General features: G+C 48.4%; 1 protein-coding gene across 1 annotated transcript; it reads left to right on the top strand.

Moving 5' to 3' along the window:
• Nucleotides 1-9,610: 9,610 nt before the first annotated feature.
• Nfe2 (nuclear factor, erythroid 2) lies at nt 9,611-17,387 on the top strand. Its single transcript, XM_008839122.3, has 3 exons — nt 9,611-9,848; nt 14,702-14,871; nt 16,166-17,387. The coding sequence occupies exons 2-3, from the start codon at nt 14,758-14,760 to the stop codon at nt 17,177-17,179; spliced, it is 1,128 nt and encodes a 375-aa protein (XP_008837344.1). The 5' UTR covers nt 9,611-9,848; nt 14,702-14,757; the 3' UTR covers nt 17,180-17,387.
• The last annotated feature ends 2,913 nt before the right edge of the window (nt 17,388-20,300 follow it).

Raw genomic sequence — 20,300 nt, 5'->3', positions numbered from 1 at the left:
TGATGTAGTTTCTGGAAAACATAATTCTGTCAACATATCTGAAGTTCCAGCAATCTAATCACTTAAAGAGAAATAGCTGAAGCCCAAACACATCCAAGTCTGGCCCAATCAATTACAATAACATGGCTGAAGGGGATATAAACAGAAGCAATTACATTAACTTGGCTAGAGCTGAAACCCAATCAATTGAATTGTACCTTGCCTTCATAGAAAGGGGAATCACACTTTGCAAAGAACCCCACCCCCTCAGTTGTCTATTTCTCCAGTAATGTTCTGGGAAAAAACTCTGTTTGGTCAAGATGTATGAGTGTCTCTGGGCATCCCAGCACTTGGGAGGCAGAGGCAGGCAGATCTCTGTGAGCTCAAAGCCAGCCTGGTCTACACATAGTGAATTCTAGGCCAGCTGGGGCTACAAAGAAGACCCTATCCCCCCAGCACTTTGTTTAAAAGCGCAAAAAGAACTTCTGCCATATATTAGGTTATTATTATTTTTTTGTTTGTCTTTTTGAGACAGGGTCTCCCTGTAGTCCGAGCTGACCTGAACTCACTATGTAGACCAGGCTGGCCTTGAACTCACAGAGATCTGCCTGCCTCTGCCTCCCAAGTGCTGGGACTACAGGTATGCACCACCACACCCAGCTGAGTGTCTTATATTTTTACTCAGATAACAGATGCAGATCTATTGCTCATGAAAATTCTTTAACCAGCTCTACTCATTCACTAAGCACACTTCTTTCTAAGTGCTATATTTGCCTTCCAAAGTGGCTATTACAGTTATACAATAGAATTGTCTAGGCCACTGTGAGTTTTATGTAGAAATCTGTAAGTCAGCTGTGTGGCTTATATATTATGCTCTTTGAAGTTTGGCCAGCCTAACTGAATTCTTCCAAGATGAATTAATTGACCAAAATTGAACCAAAATTGAACTTTCAAGCATTCAAGCTGAAACCTAGTTCTTTGTGTATAAATGAATAGTCATGTTCTACTCTAACCCAGGAGGGAAAGGAGCCTTATTTAGCATGCTCAGAGAGATGGTGAAAGATTTTTTTCTAGACTGGAACTAGAGACTCAGAAAAGTAATTCACAATGCCTGAACTCAACAGGTCACCTAGACAGGGACTCTGCACATTCAAGCCCCACCTCAAGCCCTGTTCTGCCTCTTAGCCATCATGGGGTGATCTCTGGCAGCTGTGGCAGACTTGAAAACAGCACAGTGGTCACCAGTGACAGCAGAGTGGGCAGTTCAGCCACTGACCTGGACCACTGACCTGAACCAAAAATGAGGATGAGGACACATTTGCCTTGGGCACTAGAGTGAATGCCAGTGAAGCTGTCTTAGGAAGGTAGGACAGTTAGTATCTTTCTCCCTTTCTGTCTTTCCTTAAACATTTATTGACTGGTTGATTGCTTGCTTGCTGGTAGTGTGTGTGTGTGTGTGTGTGTGTGTGTGTGTGTGTGTGTGTGTGTGTGTGTGTAGGTCATGGCAACTTGTTTAAGTTGATTCTCTCAGACTTGGTAGCAAGTACCTTAACCCTGCTGAGCCATCTCAGCTACCCTGCTGGCCCTGAGGTAGCACCTTTCTGACATAACACAACAGTTGGCTTTGTCTCTGAGGTATAGTAGGTGTCTCTTCAACATAGAGCTATGATGAAACTCAACCACAAAAAGGAAAGTTCTTGAGGCTATCTATATAGCAGTTCCATTCTTCCAAAGACAGGGCTGGAAGTGCTACCTGGGCAAATGTGTGTGCAAAACAGAGGGGGAGGGGAGGGGGAGGGGGAGAGAGAGAGAGAGAGAGAGAGAGAGAGAGATATGCTGGAGAAGGTAGGTAGAGAGGGGGAGGCAGAGGGGGAGAGAGAGAAAGAGAGAGAGAGAGATGCTGGAGAAGGTAGGTAGACAGAATAAGTATCTAGAGGGTCTGGCAAGATGGTTCAGTGGTTAAGAGCACTTGCTATTCCAGCAGATGACTCAGGTTAGGTTCCCAGCACCCACTTGGTGGTTCACAACACCCTATAACTTCAGTTTCAGGGGATTTGATGCCCTCTTCTGGCTTCCATGGGTGGTAAGCATGCATGTATGCTTCCATACATGCAGGCAAAACACTCATACACATAAAATTAAAACATAAAATAAAGCCAGGTGGCACACACCTTTAATCCCAGCCCTTGGAAGGCAGAGGCAGGTGAATCTCTTTGAGCCTGGTCTACATAGTGAGCTCTGGGTGAGCTGGGGCTATGGGGGTGGAGGGAACCTGTCTCAAAAAACAAACAAAATAAAATAAATCTTCTTAAAAAGGAATACACATCGCTGGGTGTGGTGGCACATGCCTGTAGTCCCAGCACTTGGGAGGCAGAGGCAGGCGGATCTCTGTGCGTTCAAGGCCAGCCTGGTCTATATAGTGAGTTCCAGGACAGCTGGGGCTACAGGAAGACCCTGTCTCAAAAAGACCAATAAATAAATAAATTAACAAATAAATAAATTAATTAATTAAAAATTTGAAAAAATATCAAAAGGAGATGTTAACCATATAAATACACTCAAAACAGGAAAAGGGGACACGATTTGTTGGAATGAGCTTTCTTTATGGTGCGTGTGTGTGTATGTGTGTGTGTGTGTGTGTGTGCTCGTGCTCGTGGGTGGGGAGGCCATTTTTTTTCTGTGAGTTCAAGGCCAGCCTGGTCTACATAGTAAGTTCCAGGCCAGCTGGGGCTACAGGAAGACCCTGTCTCAAAAAGACCAATAAATAAATAAATTAACAAATAAATAAATTAATTAATTAAAATTTTTAAAAAAGGAATAGACATGTAGAAGAAAACAAAAAGATAAGTACCAATGGTTTAGAGGTTCTTGTGGGAAGAAGGGCACTGGGTTGGGTGAAGGGGTTTTAGGGTAAGAAGAGGGCTACTAGGGCCTGAGAAGGAAAGACAGAAGATGGTGATGAGAGGGTGTATTTCTTGAACATTCTGGGTTGGATTGCTCTTTTTCTTACCTCTTCTTCCACCAGACAATGATGTATGCCCCTCGTATCCTGTCCAGGTGACTGAGCTTTCAACCCTCTACTAATCTTCACTGTAGTGTGTAGCTCGGGGGCCCTTGGTCTGACCCCCCTTCTTCCACCTCCCAGCACTGGGATTATAGGTGTGCACCGTGCCCCCCTTCTCCCACCTCCCAGCGCTGGGATTATCCCCCCTTCTTTCTCTGCTTTTCTTTTCTTCCTTTCTGTTTTTTTAAAAAAATATTTTAACTAGTATTTTTATTTTATGTGTATGAGTGTATTGCCTGCACATATGTGAGTGCACCTGTGTCATGCATTGCCACAGAGGTCAGAAGAGGGCTTCGGATTCCCCTGGAACTGGAGTTAAGGCAGTTCGTAGCTGCACACCTGGAAACTTTCAAAAATTATATTTATTAATTTCTTTATGTATTTATGTATTTGTCTAGCAGGAGGGGACAAGTGCTATGGGAACAGGTATGACGACTGAAGAAAAAATTGCAGTCAGTTCTCTCATTTCACCATGTGGTGGGCCCTGGGGTTTGAACTCCAGATGGTTGTGAATCACCATGTGGGTGCTGGTGGGAATGGAACCTACGTCCTCTGCAAGAGCAAAGAGTGCTCTTAACTGCTGAGCTACTTCTCCAGGCCCCCTCCCCCCTCCCCCCTCCCCCTCGAATATACCCAGGAATGGTATAGCTGGGACATATAGTACTTCTATGTTTTTTTTTATTTTTTTATTTTTTTGTCTTTTTGAAGCAGGGTCTCCCTGTACCCCAGCTGTCCTGGAACTCACTATGTAGACCACGCTGGCCTTGAACTCACAGAGATCCACCTGCCTCTGCCTCCCAAGTGCTGGGACTACAGGCATGTGCCACCACGCTGGGAGAGACAGGGTTTCTTGTAGCTCAGGCTGGCCCCAATCTCACTGTTAAGCTGAGGATGTCCTTCAACTCCTGATCCTCCTCCTCTACCTCCCAAGCATATTGCTAAGCTTTTTGTTTGTTGAAACAGGGCCTCGCTATGTAGACCAGGCTGGCCTTGTACTTGTGGTGATTCGTCTGCCTGTCTCCAAGTGCCTGTATTATAGAGGTGTGCCACCATGCCTAGCATAGAAAAAAATTAAACGAGGTAAATTGTAAAGGATTTAAAAGAAGAATGTGTATACACCTAAGCTGAAATTGCCGGAAAATGTGTTATGGAACTAGAGTTTGAACTGACCTGGGCCTTGAAGAGTAGATCAGGGGAGCCAACCATTGCTGGACTCTCAGTTATAAACACTGCCTGTGCATTGCCTCATCTGATCCCACACATCTGTGACAGAAGCTCAGCTCTCCCAATTTACCAAGGGAAACCGAAACTCAGGTTAAATAACTTGCCCAGATTCACACTGCTGAGTGTTGAATTGAGGTTCAAGCCCAGATCTGTCATCTACTCAGATTGGTAGAACACTCGCAGAAGGCATTCTGGGTTAGGGAAGCAAGAGGGGCAAAGATGGCAGGCTGGGATGCAGGATGCCTGCGAAAGGAGAAAGTAAACAGCCTCACATCAGGCCTTGCATCCTGAGGGTGGGACTTCCTAGGCAGCCACGCCCCCCTGTAAAGGATTGCAACAGTGGGGTGGGGTAGGGGTTCTGAGGTTCCTGGAAGGTGACTGAAGCCCATAAGGCTGGCATCCTGCCACTATGTGGCTAGCATGAGCCCCTCCCAGCAGTGCTGGGATGGGAGAGCCATGGCCCGAGGCTAGTTCCTGGAAGTCTAGCTGTGCCAATGAAGGATCCAGGTCACACTGGCTCCATTTTTTAGCAGCCTCCAATACAACAGCAACACTGCATCCCAGCCTTGGGTTCCTCCCAGAATCAGGCCCCTTCCCAGCTTAGGCTTTCCTAAGCATCTCTCCACCCATGTGGCCTCCAGGTAGAGTGCTCTAAATTCCTCAAGCCCCAAAGAACTCTGGCCTCTAAATCTAAGCATTCATTTCTTTCCTTTTCTTTTCTTTTTTTTTTTTTTTTTGTCTTTTTGAAGCAGGGTCTCCCTGTAGCCACAGTTGGCCTGGATTCACTATAGAGGCCAGGCTGGCCTCAAATTCACAGAGATCCACATTCACTTTAACATTACCTCACTTACGTAGATTTTAATAACATTACTTTTATTTTTCAAGGCTCAGAAAGGTTGGGTTGCCCAGTGTCACATAGCCAGCAAATGCTAGGACTGAAATACAATTCTTAAGATTCAAAATCTTAAAAGAAAAGCAAATAAGCAAAACAAAAAAATTCTAAACCGTGGCCAGAGAGATGGCTCAGCAGTTAAGACATTGGATGCTTTTATAGAGGACCCAGATTCAGTTCTCAGCACCCACGTGGCAGCTAACAACTAGTTCCAGGGAATCCAACGTCCTCTTCTGGCCTCCGTGGGCATTATATGACATTATATGACACAGGTGCACTTACATACATGCAGGCAATATATACATACACATAAAATAAAAGTAATAAATAAAACCTTTAAAAAATATTTTTAAAAATCCTAAATCTCTTGATCTGGTCCTCTACTACATTTGGTGTGGTAACTCAAACCAACAATCCCAGCACTCAGGAGACTGAGGGAGGAGGACTGCTGGGAGTTCAAAGACAGCCTGGGCTACATTGTAAATTCACAGGTCTACAAAGTGAGTCACTGTGTCAAACAACAAAACAAACAAAAAACAAAGAAGAAAAAGTGAATCTAGGTACCACAAAACCTATTTCTCCTCAGAATTAAACCCGAAGGGCTATTTCTTTGGGTTATTCTAGACTATAGAGTCTTCTAAGAAGATAGAACTCTTAGATACCAAGGTAGAGGGAACTGAGACCCACTCAAGTCCCTGGAAAACCTCCAATTCTTGTAGCCTCAGAATGGAGTTCAATGTCCCCTCCACCTTCGCAGTCATCTTTAAGAACTCTTATGTGAAGAAACGGACCTCCTCTAAGTTTAAAAACTCGTATCCTCGCTCAAATTGGAACGCAAGGAAAAATGAGTGAAGGCTTTGGAGATCTGGTTCAGTTCATACAATTCCCCCTGACTTTAGCAATAGGGACCTCAGCATTCCCTGGTCCCTGACGTCCTCTACCACCTCCCCCATCTGGGGCAACCGCCCAGCTCTGCTGCCTAGGATAACACCCAGCCCTCCCCTGGCCCCCTGCGGCTGCCTCCCCTTTCCGTCTGTTGAGAGAGGAAGCCAGGGGGTGGCGGGTGCAATGCTGTGGGGCACTGATAAAAGGCCAGTCCTAGCCCCGCCCTCTGGGGCCACTGCGGTCAGACCAGTAGGCAAGCAGGCAAGACAGCCAGTTCCCTGTGGGACCCATGGCCTTCCCCTGGTTCCACCTCTACCCACCCCGCCCTGTTCACCCTTCTCGGGAAGCTGGTTGCATAACCCAGTGGGGTGTTTGGCAACATTGCTTGTGGCTTGACCTGATGCTGATGGTGGTGTGCACACACGTAGTGGGGTTGGGTTGGCCAGTGGTGACAAGTTAACCTTTTAGGGGGTGGGTGAGCAGCACAGGTGGAGAATGCTGATATAGTGAAGTAATGTGGCCACAGTTCTCTGTGTTCTATCATGAGCACCTTTCTTGAAGTGGCAGAAATTTGGAGACTGGAAAATCTTAGGCATTGTCACTTGGCCAAGCCACAGGCACTATGCAATCCATTCAGACACTACTCCCCTATTCCCTGCAGATTCTAAGTCAAGCAAAAGAGACTTAGTGTAGCAGGGCATTGATTGTGGACTTGAGGTATCAGAAAGAAGGGCTCTAAAGGGAATCCCCTTCTCCCTGGGATGACATGGAGGCAGGACAGAGCCCAGGAACCACAGGACAGGGATCTTCCATGGGAGGGGATGAGGTGAGGTGGGGGGCCAGCCCAAGTGAAGGCTGCTCACTTGGCTCATTCTACCTGGTCTATCTCAACAAATAGGGAGGGGGCTGGAGAGATGGCTCAGCGGTTAAGAACACTGAATGTTCTTGCAGAAAACCCAGGTTCAAATCCCAGCGCCCACATGGCAGCTAACAACTGTCCATAACTCCAGCTCCAGGGGATCCAACAGCCTCTTCTGTCGTCTGTGGGCATTGCACAACACAGGTGCACTTACCTATATGCAGGCAATACACGCATACACATAAAAATAATAAATTAAAAAAAATTTAAAAAACAAAAAGGGAGTAAAGGACTTCAAATACTTCTGAGTCCCTACCACCTGCAGGATAAAATACATTTTCCCAAGCTTGACTCAAAGGACATTTTGCCATTGAATTCCTGTCAAATTATGCAGGCCTCCTCACCACAGATCCCAGGGATACTAAGCTGCTACTAAGTGATGTCTCCAGCCCCTGGGTCCTAAGGCTTATTATGTTTGTCACCCCATAATCACCCTAAGAAGCCCAACTTCCTCAGTGCATCCACATACTGGTTGGAATCTATTTCTTCTTCCATTCCATAGCACTTTTAGACTATGTGTGTATGTGTGTATGAATGCATGCATGCACGCATGTGTTTTGAGACAGGGTCTTACTCTGTATTCCTGGCCAGCCTGGAACGCACTATGTAGACCAGGCTGGCCTCAAACTTGTAGTGATTTTCTTGCCTTTGCTTCCAGAGTGCTGGGATTATAGGCATGTGTACTACACTCAGAATTTTTTGGGGGGGGTGGGGGGGAGGCAGCCTCTCATGTGTCACATGCCAACCTGGAACTCACTATGCAGCATAACCTAGGCTAGCCTTGAAATCTCCATCTTCCTGCATCTACCTCCCAAGTGCTGGGTTTTCAGGCAAGCAGAATCACATCCACGTCTATAGACCTTTGTTAAGGTGATTCCCTGTGAGTGAGAACATAGACTATCTTACTCATCTTTGTGTTTCTGGAGGGGAAAACAAAAAAAAAATCTTTGAATGAATGATGGGTAAGGCCTGTGTTTTCTAGAGTTGTATCTGCAATGCCACACACCGTGCCCCGAATTGGTAATTATGATTCAATAAGTATTCATAGACTATCTGTAACCTAATATCATTATATAATCAACCACATGTGTGACTGTCACCACCCTCATCTCCTCTAAAGGCACTGAAGGAGTATGCATGTGCATGTATGTGACCAGATTCAGGCCCAGACCAAGATTCTGAGCCCACATGGAGCATAGAGTGACATCATTGGGTTGCCTCCTGTCCTACATGAACCGTGACGTACATACAGGTGTGAGTGCCAGGATGGGGATAAAATGCAGACACTTGGCTAGGAGCCATCTCAGCCACTTCGGCTCGCACGGAAGGCTGCTCGTGGTATCAGCCCTGAATCTTTACTTGTTTGTGTTGCTTGGTTTGGATGATCCTGGGGAGAACTGGGGTGGCCCAAAGAGGTGTCTGCTGAAACTACGTACTTGGAGGGCTCTGAGAGCTGCTGTTCATGCCCAGAATATTCCTAGTATTCTAACAGCAGGCACAGCTCTATCAAGAAGGGCTGGCAGCATGACAGCTCTAACCCAGGGTGGCACTTGTCTGCTTCCTGTCTATTTTATTATTTTTCTGAGACAGGATCTCATGCATCTCAGGCTGGCCTCGAACTCACTATGCAGCCAAGAACGGCCAAGAATGACCTTGAACTACAGATCTTCCTTTCTCTACCTCTTGAGTCCCGGGATTACAGGTCTTTGCCAAATACTCAGCTTTCTTCTGGTCTTTTAATGTTTCCAAATTAACTTGAACATCAGTGGGGAAAAATAATAGAGGAACCGTGTAAGACCTCACCAATCACAATGAGTGGGCTGTAATCCCAGCACTGGGGAGGGGAGATAGGAGTATCAGGAGTTCAAAGTCATTCTTGACTACAGAGCCAGTTCTGGACTAACCAGAGCTGCTTGAGACCCTGTGGCAAAACAAACAAAGAAAACAACTGAAAAATTCTAAAACCTGGGAGTAAGTCAGACTTTGCTTCTAGAGATGGCCTGTGGCCTGTGGCTTGGAGGCAAAGGATGAATGAGAGAGTTCCAAGTTCTGGGAGGACACAGCAGTCGGCCAAAGAGCTGCTGCGGAACCTAGAGATGAATCTGATGTTGTACACATGTGTCCTGTCCTGGAAGTGAATGATCTCCAGACAGGACAGTGCCCCAGCTACCTCCCCTCACATATAAGCCTTTGTCTTAGACCATCTAAGGCTAAGGGGGGGCCAGAGAGATACCTCAAAGCAACCAGCAGCCCCTTTTCCCCAAAATAGCTCCAAGTCAGGCTTTCTTTAAGCTAAGGGAAGCCTGTTGCCCTAGGCAGCTGGTATGCTAGACACCTGGCTCTTATCTTCTGCTGCCCCTGCCTTGCTATGACTCAGTTTCCCTGTCCCTAAGAGCCACCACAGTGGAGGAGGAGGCTGTAACCTGTGTTAAGTTTAGAGACCATTAGTGTACCATCAGCTGTGAAGTGAGCTGGGACATGGAGTTCACTGCCCTGGACCGGCTGGAGAGGGCCCAGATCGGATCCTGCGAGCCCCGGGGCCCAAGAGAGGCAGGGGCGGGGTGCGGGCAGAAACCACACCAGGCTCAAGTTTCCTCTCTTGGCCAGAAGGGGCAGGAGGAGAGGAGGGCCACGGGGGAAAGGGAAGGGTTGGAGGAAGCACTGCGAACTCCGGCGACCGAGGGCTTCCGAGAGGAGGCCGGTGCACCCGATCGAGCCGGGCCAGCCGGTGCCGGGCACCTAGCCATGGCCGGGGGGCGGGGCTCGACCGTCGCCGGCCTTCAGAGGCAGCGCTCCTCGCCCCGGAGGTGTCAGCTCTGACCCAGCCTCCAGGGACAGCACCAGCAGCCTCATCTCTCACTCGCCCCGCTTGGAAACTACCACAGGTGCCTGAAAGTTGGGTGGGAGTAGGGTGGTCTCAGTGGGATCGGGGAGGGCAGGCTGGACAGGTGGAGGAGGAGCGGGACGGCATACCCAACTTTACTTACGGATGTTTCTAAGACACCTTCCTAAATTGGCCCTGGTGTAGAAACTGACAACTTTGGAGCAGTCGCGGATGGATTCCTGGGTACTCTGGGATTCTTGGGGGGAGGTGTCTGTGAATGGAGGTCACACAGTGGGTCTCCTGGAGAAGCAAGGGAGTGGCCAGAAGGAACCCTTCAACTGGCCTGCTGCCCGAGGGAGCCAGTAGGCTGGTTACATAGTGCCATCCCCGTTGCATCTGCAGCCCCAGCCAGTGGGAAGGTTTGGGGGAAGCAGAGGAATTGCAGACACTGGATATCTGGACTTCTAAGAAACCTTGCTGCAGCCGGATGGGGTGGTTGGCTGTGGGAAGCTGGGTTCTCAACTCTGTTGCCTGGTTTCTCCAGCCCTGGGGCAGTGGAACTCAGCAGGACCTTCAAGGAAGAAGAGGGCATTCAGCCCTAGGGTCCTTTCTTCAACAGGAATTCTTGGCTGTGTGCAGGAGAGGCTAAGATGCAGTGGGAAGAAAGGGAGCTACCAGAGCTGCTGGGCTGCAGCCTCTAGTCACTGGTTCCAAAGAACCAGAGTTTGGGTCTTGGGATAGAGTCACAGAATAGCAGAAATTTGTCCCCTGTCCCTTGTTCCTGGACACCATGTGAGTCAAGTATGCTCCCAGGGGGCTGAGTTTGCTCAGCTTAAATCCTTCTTCCTTCTTCACTCTGTTGTTTTCTCTCTCACCTCTCCCTTTTCAGAAGTTCTCCTTAATCTTTGTAACTAGGCTGCCTACCTACCAACCCACATGCCCAAGTTTTACTCTTACCACTCATCTTCCCATGGTTTGTACCGACACCTGGGAAGTTGGGGTAGTCTACTAAGCCTCAGAACAGACTCTAAGGCAAGCCCCTTATTGAAGAAGAGTCCTGTGTTAGCAATGGAGGCCAAACGTCTTCCTCTTCCCATCATCACTCTTCAAATGATCCTGCATCCTTAATCAGAAAACTTCATATCCCTTGAAGTCCTAGGGATCATGAGAAAATCTTTAAAGAGTTATGGGGATATAGCTAGTGGCAGAGCACTTACATGACATGCTCAAGCCTCTGCATTTGATCTACAGAGAGAGAGACACACAGAGAGAGAGAGAGGTGGGTCCAGTTCACCCTGATCTAGTGTTGGGGACTAAAGAGAAGGAATCACCAACCCAGTGAATTCAGTGGCTGTGAGACCTGAAGATGAGACTAAGCTGTAGAATAGGAGCTGCTTTTGCTAAAGAAAAGAGTCCCTGAAAGCCCAGCCCACATTCCTGACTTGGCAACACTCTCGCTCTGGTGTCCTGTTTGCTCCATCTCTGACTCCTGGTCTATCCCACTGGCTGCCAGCCAGCTTGCCGGTCCTCTGAAAGACAAGCACCCAAGACCCAAAGGTGTCTACACCTGGTGCATAGACCCCCACCAACCCTAAGTATCTAGGGAAATGGAGTTCCCCCTCCCCCGATAGCCTGTTGCAAAGACACTTCTGTACCTGAAAGCTGCCCCTTGATGGTCCAGCAGTTCTTACCAAGCTCTGTCCAGCCTCCTGCCCCCTCCTGCCCCTCTACCTTCTCATCTCCTGATTCCAAGAAGAGGGGGAGACCCAGTTCTGGGTCATCACAGGAAAATTCTCATAGCTGGGCTCAGACGTAGGTGCAACCTGGAGTTTGACCTTGCCTGGGGTCAAGCTGGATGAAGCCCACAGAACATTCACTGCTCCCCGTTCTGACCTTGTGTTTTCCCTGCAAATCCACCCAACTGTGCTGGTGTTTCTTGAGGTGAGGTGAGACTGGCCTGTTGAGTTAGAGTATCTGGGGCACTTGTTAAAATGCTGGTGGTTCCTGAGTGCCTGCAGGTAAATTCAGTTTCGCAGAGAATGTTTTCCATGCATCCCATGGAAATGGTGAATGTGGTGTACAGTAAAGTTTGTGGCTCCAGTTAGATGCAATATGTTTCCTCTCTCACAATGAAGTTCTCTAGTTCTGTCTCCATTTAATGGGAGCCTGTGATGAAATTTGCCCAAGGTCATGCATCTTGAAGGCTGGTCTCCTGCCTCCTAGGGCAAGATCATTGTACTGCACCTCAGAGTCAGATCCAAGAAGACAGGAGAGACAAAGTGGGGTAGAGTGGGTGAAGAATTATGAGGCAAGAGTCATGGTCCCTGCCCTGAAAACCCCTTCTCCATTCACTCTGCCTTTGGGCAATTTCCGCTGGAGGGTGGGGTTCCGGTGTTGAAATGGCATTCTGGACAGACATAAACACCCCACCCACTCTACCCATTGGCCAAGGGCTTGTTCTATACCAACTCTAGCTCTGGGGATGGTCATATATATAGCAAAGGGGTGGAGGCAGAGCCTCAGCCAGATTAGCTGTCAAAGATACTTAGTAACGGCCATAAGTTTTCTGGTGGGTCCAAGAGTGGATTCCATAGGCATAGCTGGGAGGGGCCATCCCTGTGATGGGTAGTGTAAGGTCATACAGTTTGAGGTGATCCAGCTCCATCCTCTTTTTTCTGTTGTTTCTTTTACTTCTATGATGGTGGTGGTGGTGGTGGTATGATATGAATGTGCACACATGTACATGCTATGTCTGGCCCTGGGAGCTCAGGAGGACCTTGCCAAGTCTACTCGGAATCTTTTGTTGAACACCGGAATAGAGTCAGATAAAGATGGATGTCAGGAAATAGGAAGGTAGGATGAGGAGAGAGACTGACCAAAAGGAGATGATGAGGGCAGAGCTGAGAGTTTTCTGAGAACTGATCAAGCAGAAAGAGATCTCCAGATTCAAGTTGTTTAGCTCCTGGTTTTACAGCTAGGGGGAAATAGCTTAGAGCAGTGAGGTGGCTTGCTGCTTTGTGGCAAAGCTGAAACTAGAGCCCAGGTCAAAAGAAGAAGGGCTAAAGGGGAGATTTACTGGAGGATCCAAAGAGACATTGCCCAGAAAAGGGGCTGAGATACCCTAAGAAGAACTGACTGAGGTAGGCTGCCCATAGAGGTGTGGGCTGTGGAGAGCCAGGACTGTGGGACTAGAAAGGGGCTGAAAAGGAGCACAGGGCATTGTCAGGTTCCAACCCCAGCCTGCCATCTATTAGCTTAGGCCTCAGTAGTAGTTGTTGTTGTTGTTTAAGATTTGTTTTATCGGGGGCTGGAGAGATGGCTCAGCGGATACCAGTTACTGGTCTGTAACTCTAGTTCCAGGGGATCTCACAGTCTCTTCTGTCCTCCGCGGGCATTGCACGACATGGGTACACTTGCCTACATGCAGGCAATACATGAATACATATAAAATAAAAACAATAAGGGGGCTGGAGAGCTGGTTCAGTGCTTAAGGACACTGGTTGTTCTTGAAGAAGACCCTGGTTCATATCCCAGCACCCACATGGCAGCTAACAACTGTCCATAACTCCAGTTCCAGGGGATCCAACAGCCTCTTTTGTCCTCCTCGGGCATTGCATGACACTGGTGCACTTACCTACATGCAGGCATAACACTCATAATGACAGAATGTGTGAATTCCATTGGGGGTATAGGAGGGGTCAATGGGAAAGGAGGTATAACGATAATTAGGATGTTCTGTATGAAATATCAAAAATTCAATAAAAAATATTTTGTTCTGGACAGGGTGGCACATGCCTATAATCCTAGTCCTTAAGAGACTGAGGCAGGAGTATTGAGAGTTCCAGGACAGCTGGGGCTACAGGGAGACCCTGTCTCAAAAAGACCAAAAAAAAAACAGATTTATTTTATTTCATTATTTACTTAATAATGTGTGGGTGCCCGTAGAGGCCAGAAGAGGGTGTCTAATCCCTTGGAGCAGGAGTTACAGGCAGCTGTATGCCATCCAAGAGATATGGGTACTTGGAATTGAACTCCTGTCCTGTACAAGAGCTCTTAACCACTGAGCCATCAGCACAACCCATTGGGCTTACTTTTTGAACAGACCTTACAAGATCTTTATGAAGTCCAGTGCCATAAGCTATGTTTATAAAATACCAGCACAGTTTTTAACAAGTGCTTGCTAAGTCTTTGCTATGGTTGTTGTGCAACCTTTGAAGAGAAGGAGCCATGGTTGCATGAGGTGGGACAAGGCTAAATGACCCTGTTGGGACACAGGGTAGATAGAGGTCCAGTGTCTCCGAAGGAGCCCATTCCTCTCTGCCTTTGCTGCCTGCAGCTGATAAGCCTCTTATCTGGCCCAGGCAGGGGAGCCCAGGGTGAGGATGGGAGAGAGGGCGGGGCGCCGCCACTATCACCGGCAGGCCTGGGCCCTATCTCAGAGAAGGGGAGGAGCTGTCTGCCTAGCATTTCCCACAACACAGTCCTTGGGGATCCCCAAGCACTAACTCACAACCTGGGAAGAAAAGGCTGAGATCCTAAAACTGAGGACCTTGGAGGAAAGCAAGGGTGACTCTTGATGTTTTGCCCCAGAAGGGAAAACAAAACTAATCCCGAATATCAGAAGACTGGACTTTGTCTCTGGCCAGAAATATAGTTTGGGGGAGTGAGAGCATGGGAAAGAGAAAGCATCTTGTCTGAGAAAAAGGTAAAGATGCCTACTGTGTGCCCAGAGGACTGACTATGGCCAGAGCAGGTGAGGTAGAGAGCACCCCTCAGCTCATAGGGTGATTGATGATCCTGACATGAGGGGACCGTTGACATTACTCCTTCCCCCTAAGGACCAACTCAGCACAAGGGCACAACAACTTGGGACCTGGCAGGAGCAGTTCTAATACCTCTCTTCCTTTGACACAGGTTGCTGGAGCCCTTTGGGTTTTGAGGGGGCCTGGACCAGACCCTGGTTCAGTAGGATGCCCCCGTGTCCTCCTCAGCAGAGCAGGAACAGGGTGACACAGCTGCCTGTTGGGGAGCTGGGCGAGATGGAACTGACTTGGCAAGAGATTATGTCCATCACTGAGCTGCAGGTGAGCGGGGAGTGGGTACTGGGGCAACAAGGGGGTGAATGGAGTGATGAGCAGAGAAGGATCTAAGTGGGGGTGTGGGCTCCTGTCTAGCTGCTCTGCTCACATCTTTCTCTACCCAGCTCCTGCTCTGTCTGCACCATCTCACCTGACCTCCCTCTCCCTTCCACTCTGCCCATCTTCCCTCATTGCCTTCCCTCACCCTTAGCAACAGGCTCCTTTCCTCCAGGTAGCAGAGCCATAGTTCAGGGGCCTCAGAAAAGGGAGACAGACTATGCTGGGGTCCTAGCCTCCTGAATGTTGGACAAAGGGGTGTCTGTTGGTCTAACAATGATGCCTTTGTCCCCAGCTCACTAGGCTTCAGCAGGGTGGCTCCTCTACGTGGGTTGGGGGCCTTGTTTCTAACATGTACTCTCCCTGCTGCACCTGGGCAGGGACAGAGGGACAGAAAAAGACACAGGACTTGTACCAGTTCCAGGGGATGTCTCTTAGCCCTCAGGCTGGGCTCTGTGCCTGCCATCTCCCAAGGCTTGGTGGCTTCAGGATCTGCCCTAGGCCCTCCTCCCACACAGTAGCTCCCTCTGCTGGGTACCCTAGGAATGGCATGGGACCGAACTTGACCCTTTGACCCTAGATAACCACAACAGGAAAGGGTTCTTAAAGGTCATCTTGGATAATAATGGTCTCGTCTTCCTGAAGAGAATAAAGGAACAGGAGCCATTTTAGTTCTTCAGTAGCTTCTCCTGAGGAGACTTGAATAACTCCAGTGTGAGGCTGTCCTGTGTCTCACCACTGTAACTTTTATTTCTGCCAAGGTTTCTCCTCCCCCTCCTCTGCCCTCCCTTTTCCTCCTTTTCCCTCACCCTCCTTTTTGTCTCACTGTGTAGCCAGCAGGCTTGGAACTCACTATGTAGACCAGGCTGGCCTCCGTGCTGGGATTAAAGCAGGTGCCACCACACGTGGCCTCTTCAGGTTTTTGTTTGTTTGTTTGTTTTTTTGAGATAAGGTCTCATGTAGCCCAGATTGGCCTTGACTTGCTATATAGCCACGACTGACCTTGAACTCCTGATCCTCCTGTTTCCATATCTCAAGGGCTGGAAAGTGTCATCATGCCTAGTAAGCCACATTCTCATTGAAACAGTTTCATTACTACTTTGCAGGAAGCTTCTGGTGATTTCTGGCACCTTTCTGGTCCCTTGCTATTGCCCCATTGATTCTTTTTAGGCTTAATCCTAACTTAGAGCTGGTTTCTCTTCCTCAAGTTGTCTTCTAAACCTCTTTGTGTCTTTCCTTGCAGGGTCTCAATGTTTCAAGTGAGCCATCCTTTGAGCCCCAAGCACCAACCCCGTACTCTGGACCCCTGGCACCTCCGACCTACTGCCCCTGTTCAGTTCACCCAGATGCAGGCTTTTCTCTTCCTCCACCAGCACCGTATGAGCTCCCAGCATCCACAACTCACGTCCCAGAGCCCCCATACTCCTACTGCGGCAACATGGGCATACCAGTAGCCAAGCCACTGACCCTCTCAGGCCTGCTCAACGAGCCCCTCCCAGACCCACTAGCTCTTCTGGACCTTGGGCTCCCAGTGGGGCCACCTAAGCCTCAAGAAGACCCAGAATCCGACTCAGGATTATCCCTCAACTACAGTGATGCCGAATCTCTTGAGCTAGAGGGCGCAGAGGCTGGCAGGCGAAGGAGCGAGTATGTGGAAATGTACCCGGTGGAGTACTCTTACCCACTGATGCCCAACTCCTTGGCCCACCCCAACTATCCTTTGCCCTCTGCTGAGACGCCCTTGACCCTAGAGTCCTCGTCTGGCCCTGTGCGGGCTAAGCCTGCTGCCCGGGGGGAGGCGGGGAGTCGGGATGAGCGAAGGGCCCTGGCCATGAAGATCCCCTTCCCTACGGACAAGATTGTCAACTTGCCGGTGGATGACTTTAACGAGCTGCTGGCGCAGTACCCACTCACGGAGACCCAGCTGGCTCTAGTGCGGGACATCCGACGGCGGGGCAAGAACAAGGTGGCGGCCCAGAACTGTCGCAAGAGAAAGCTGGAGACCATTGTGCAGCTGGAGCGGGAGCTGGAGCGTCTGGGCAACGAAAGAGAGCGGCTTCTCAGGGCCCGAGGGGAGGCCGACCGCACGCTGGAGCTCATGCGCCAGCAGCTGGCGGAGCTGTACCGTGACATTTTCCAGCACCTTCGGGATGAATCCGGCAACGGGTACTCACCCGAGGAGTATGTACTGCAGCAGGCTGCTGATGGGGCCATCTTCCTGGTGCCCCGGGGGACCAAGATGGAAGCCACAGACTGATGGGGCCAGAGGGGGCGGGGACTGGGGAGAGGGACCCCGAACACCCAGAAGGCACTTAATTCCCCAGACCGAGAGGGTGGAAGCAACCCTGGCTTTGGAAGAAGCCCCAAGGTGTGTTCAGAAAGGCTTGCCTGGAGACCATGGGAGGGACTTAGCTTCCTAGGCCCTCAACTGCCACGTCTTGTCTAAGCATTGGCCTATAAAGAGCTCTGTGGAAATAGTTTTTATTGTGTCTTCCTTTTGGGGGATGATGGAGCTAAGCATGCCTCAGAAATCACTGCTTGCTGGGAATGGGGAGGAAATCCTAACTCACTGCCAAAACCGGCCAGATCCTGGCTAAGGCACCTGAAGCTTAGTCTGTACTGTCGACAATCCCTGGAGCACACACAAACACTTGGTGCATCTTACACACCCTGAAGACTTAAGTGAGCTGTTCTTGCCGGGAATGAGTTTAATCCTAGCGTTTCAGAGTGCTTCCTACTCAAGCCTTGGTAAAACCTGCTCAGTTGAATGAAGTGCACAACTTTGTCTTTATGATGCTATGGATTGAGCCTAGAGCCTCAAGAATGTTAGGCAAGTGGTAAACTATCACCAGTCCTCCCAGGTCACATGAGACAAACCTAACCAATTCATGTTTGGGGGCTATTACTTCCATCCTTGAAGATGATGATCTTTATTTTTATTTACTGTGTATGAGTGTTTTGTCTGCATGTATGTATATGTACCAAATGTGTGCCTGGTGCTTGTAGGGGTCAGAAGAGGATGTCAGATTCCCTGGAGCTGGAGTTACAGGTGGGTGTAAGCTGCTTGACATCAGTGCTGGGAATTGAACTTGGGTCCTTTGTAAGAGCATTGAGTGCTCGTTAACTGCTGAGCCCCTATTGATTTTTTGAAACAGGGTCTCCTCATAGCCCCAGCTGGCTTGGAATTCGCTATGTAGTTCAGGCTGGCCTCAATCTCAGAAACCTGCCTGCCTCTGGAGTGCTGGGATTAAAAGAAAGTGTGCATTGCCATGCCTGGCTTCTTCTTTTTTTTTTCTTTTGTCTTTTTGAGACAGGTTCTCCCTGTAGCCCCAGTTGACCTGGAACTCACTATGTAGACCAAGCTGGCCTTAAACTCAGAGATCTGCCTCTGCCTCCCTGGGACTAAAGGCATGCGCCATCACACTCGGCTTGATAAATAACTTTAAACTTACTCAGATGTTCAACCATCCTCCTGCCTCAGTATCCTGAGGAGCTGGAATTATAGGCCTGCACTGTCAGGAAGGACTAGTTTGATTCCTTAGCCATACCAAAGTCCATTCAAATCTCCCCGACATACACTCAAATTTCCTAGGTTGGAGTTGAGTAGTTGTCTTTTCAGTCAGTTGCAGGGAATTTCACTGGCTCTATTCCAACAGCAGAGATCCGTTGAAGCAGACAACCCAGAGTCCTCATGTCTACAGATACACATCCTGAAAGGCTGTTTCTGAGATTAAGGAGAGTAACTTGTTTCCTAGTCATAATAATGGGGCAATTTATCAACTTTTTTCTCTCAAAAATGAGCAAAAAATTTTTCTAAAGACTTGTTGAGATGGTCCCACTTCATAGCTCAGGCTAGCCTCATGTTCATGGTAATGCTTCAGTCTCCTAGTACTGGGATTATAAGCTGGAGTGACCAAGCATAGCCCACGTTTTAAAAAATCCTTGTGATGGGCTATCCCTGTAGCCCCAGCTGGAACTCGGAGATCCACTGGCCTCTGCTGGGACTAAAAGTGTGTGCCTACATTCCAACTTGAAAGCGCAGGGCCTTAACTAGCTGTTCAGAAGTTTGATTTCCTTCACTTTAAAGATTTCACAAAGCTAATCCCAGTACAAAGATGGAGGCAGGATTGCCAAATTCTGGTCTGAGTTTTGAGAGTTAACAGGTCTGCCAGGGAATCTCATCTCAAAATGCCAATTTATTGTATCCCAGGCTGGCCTTGAGCTGATGGGGAATTTCCTACTGCTTCAGTGATTACAGGGATAAGCTATCATAGTCTAAGCAAAGCATGTAGCAATGAGCATGGAACACAGTAGCAACTGTAAGAATCCCTTTGACAAACTAAGGCATCTGAGCATATCTTTAGAGGATCTTTAAGGCTTGCTTAACCAGGAGTGGGATCTCAGTCATGTAGCTAACATAGCTGATAACTGCACACATAAAAACTCATAAACCAAGCCAGGTGTGGTGGTGCACACCTTTAAATCCCAGCACTTGGGTGGCAGAGGCAGGTGGATCTCTGAGTTCAAGGCCAGTCCTAGGTTTTATGGGGTTTTGAGGCAGGCTCTCATATACACCCAAGACCTGCAATGCCCAAGGTCAGACAAGTAAAAAATTGTTAAGATGATAGATACTTCCTGAAGACAAGGCACAACTACTGCCTCTGGATTTTCCTTGAAGTCTAGGTTCAGAACATAAAGTCATTTGGTTCATTTTTACTTAGACTTGAGATTTCTTTTGAAGTCTTGTTGAGCTAGCTACTAAATGCAACAGATAAGCAAGCACACACCTCCCAGTAGAGACCTAGGCACTAGGCAATAACCTTAACCTTGGAGGTGGAAATGCTCTTGCAGACCTTCCTGGGGCACACTATTCTTAACCCCTCAATAGTGACTGAGGGTTAGTTTGATTAAAGCAAAACATGTAACCTTTCTTTAAACTTTATAAACCCCACTTCAGCTGGGTGTGGCAATACTTTATAATCCAGCACTTGGATTCACATGGGACATGTCCCACAGTTACATGTCCCACTCCCAAATGTTGAAGTGGGACACAGTCCAGTATCCAGCCAACCATAAACATGAAGGGGAAAAAGAAACAAGAAACAGAACTAAATTAAATGTAGTTTATTTTTTAAAAGATCCATTCACAAAAATAGAATGATTCTAGAGCTGCAGAGCAGCTAAACTGCATGGCAGTGAGAATCAAGTAGAGCTCAGAACAAAGGCTGTCCTCACAAGGATGTTCCTGCAAGAGAAGATGACTGTTAGCACAATCAGGGCTGCATTTCAGGTCCACCCACTCACTCCTGTAATACCCAGAGAGCCTGTCTTTAACCTTGGGAAACCAATGTACTCACTGATCATAAACTTACCTTTTA

The sequence above is a fragment of the Nannospalax galili genome, unplaced genomic scaffold, assembly GCF_000622305.1.
Source record: "Nannospalax galili isolate Female #2095 unplaced genomic scaffold, S.galili_v1.0 scaffold251, whole genome shotgun sequence".
Taxonomy (NCBI): domain Eukaryota; kingdom Metazoa; phylum Chordata; class Mammalia; order Rodentia; family Spalacidae; genus Nannospalax; species Nannospalax galili.
Note: the sequence above shows the minus strand (reverse complement) of the source record. Positions and strands in the feature narration are given on the sequence as shown.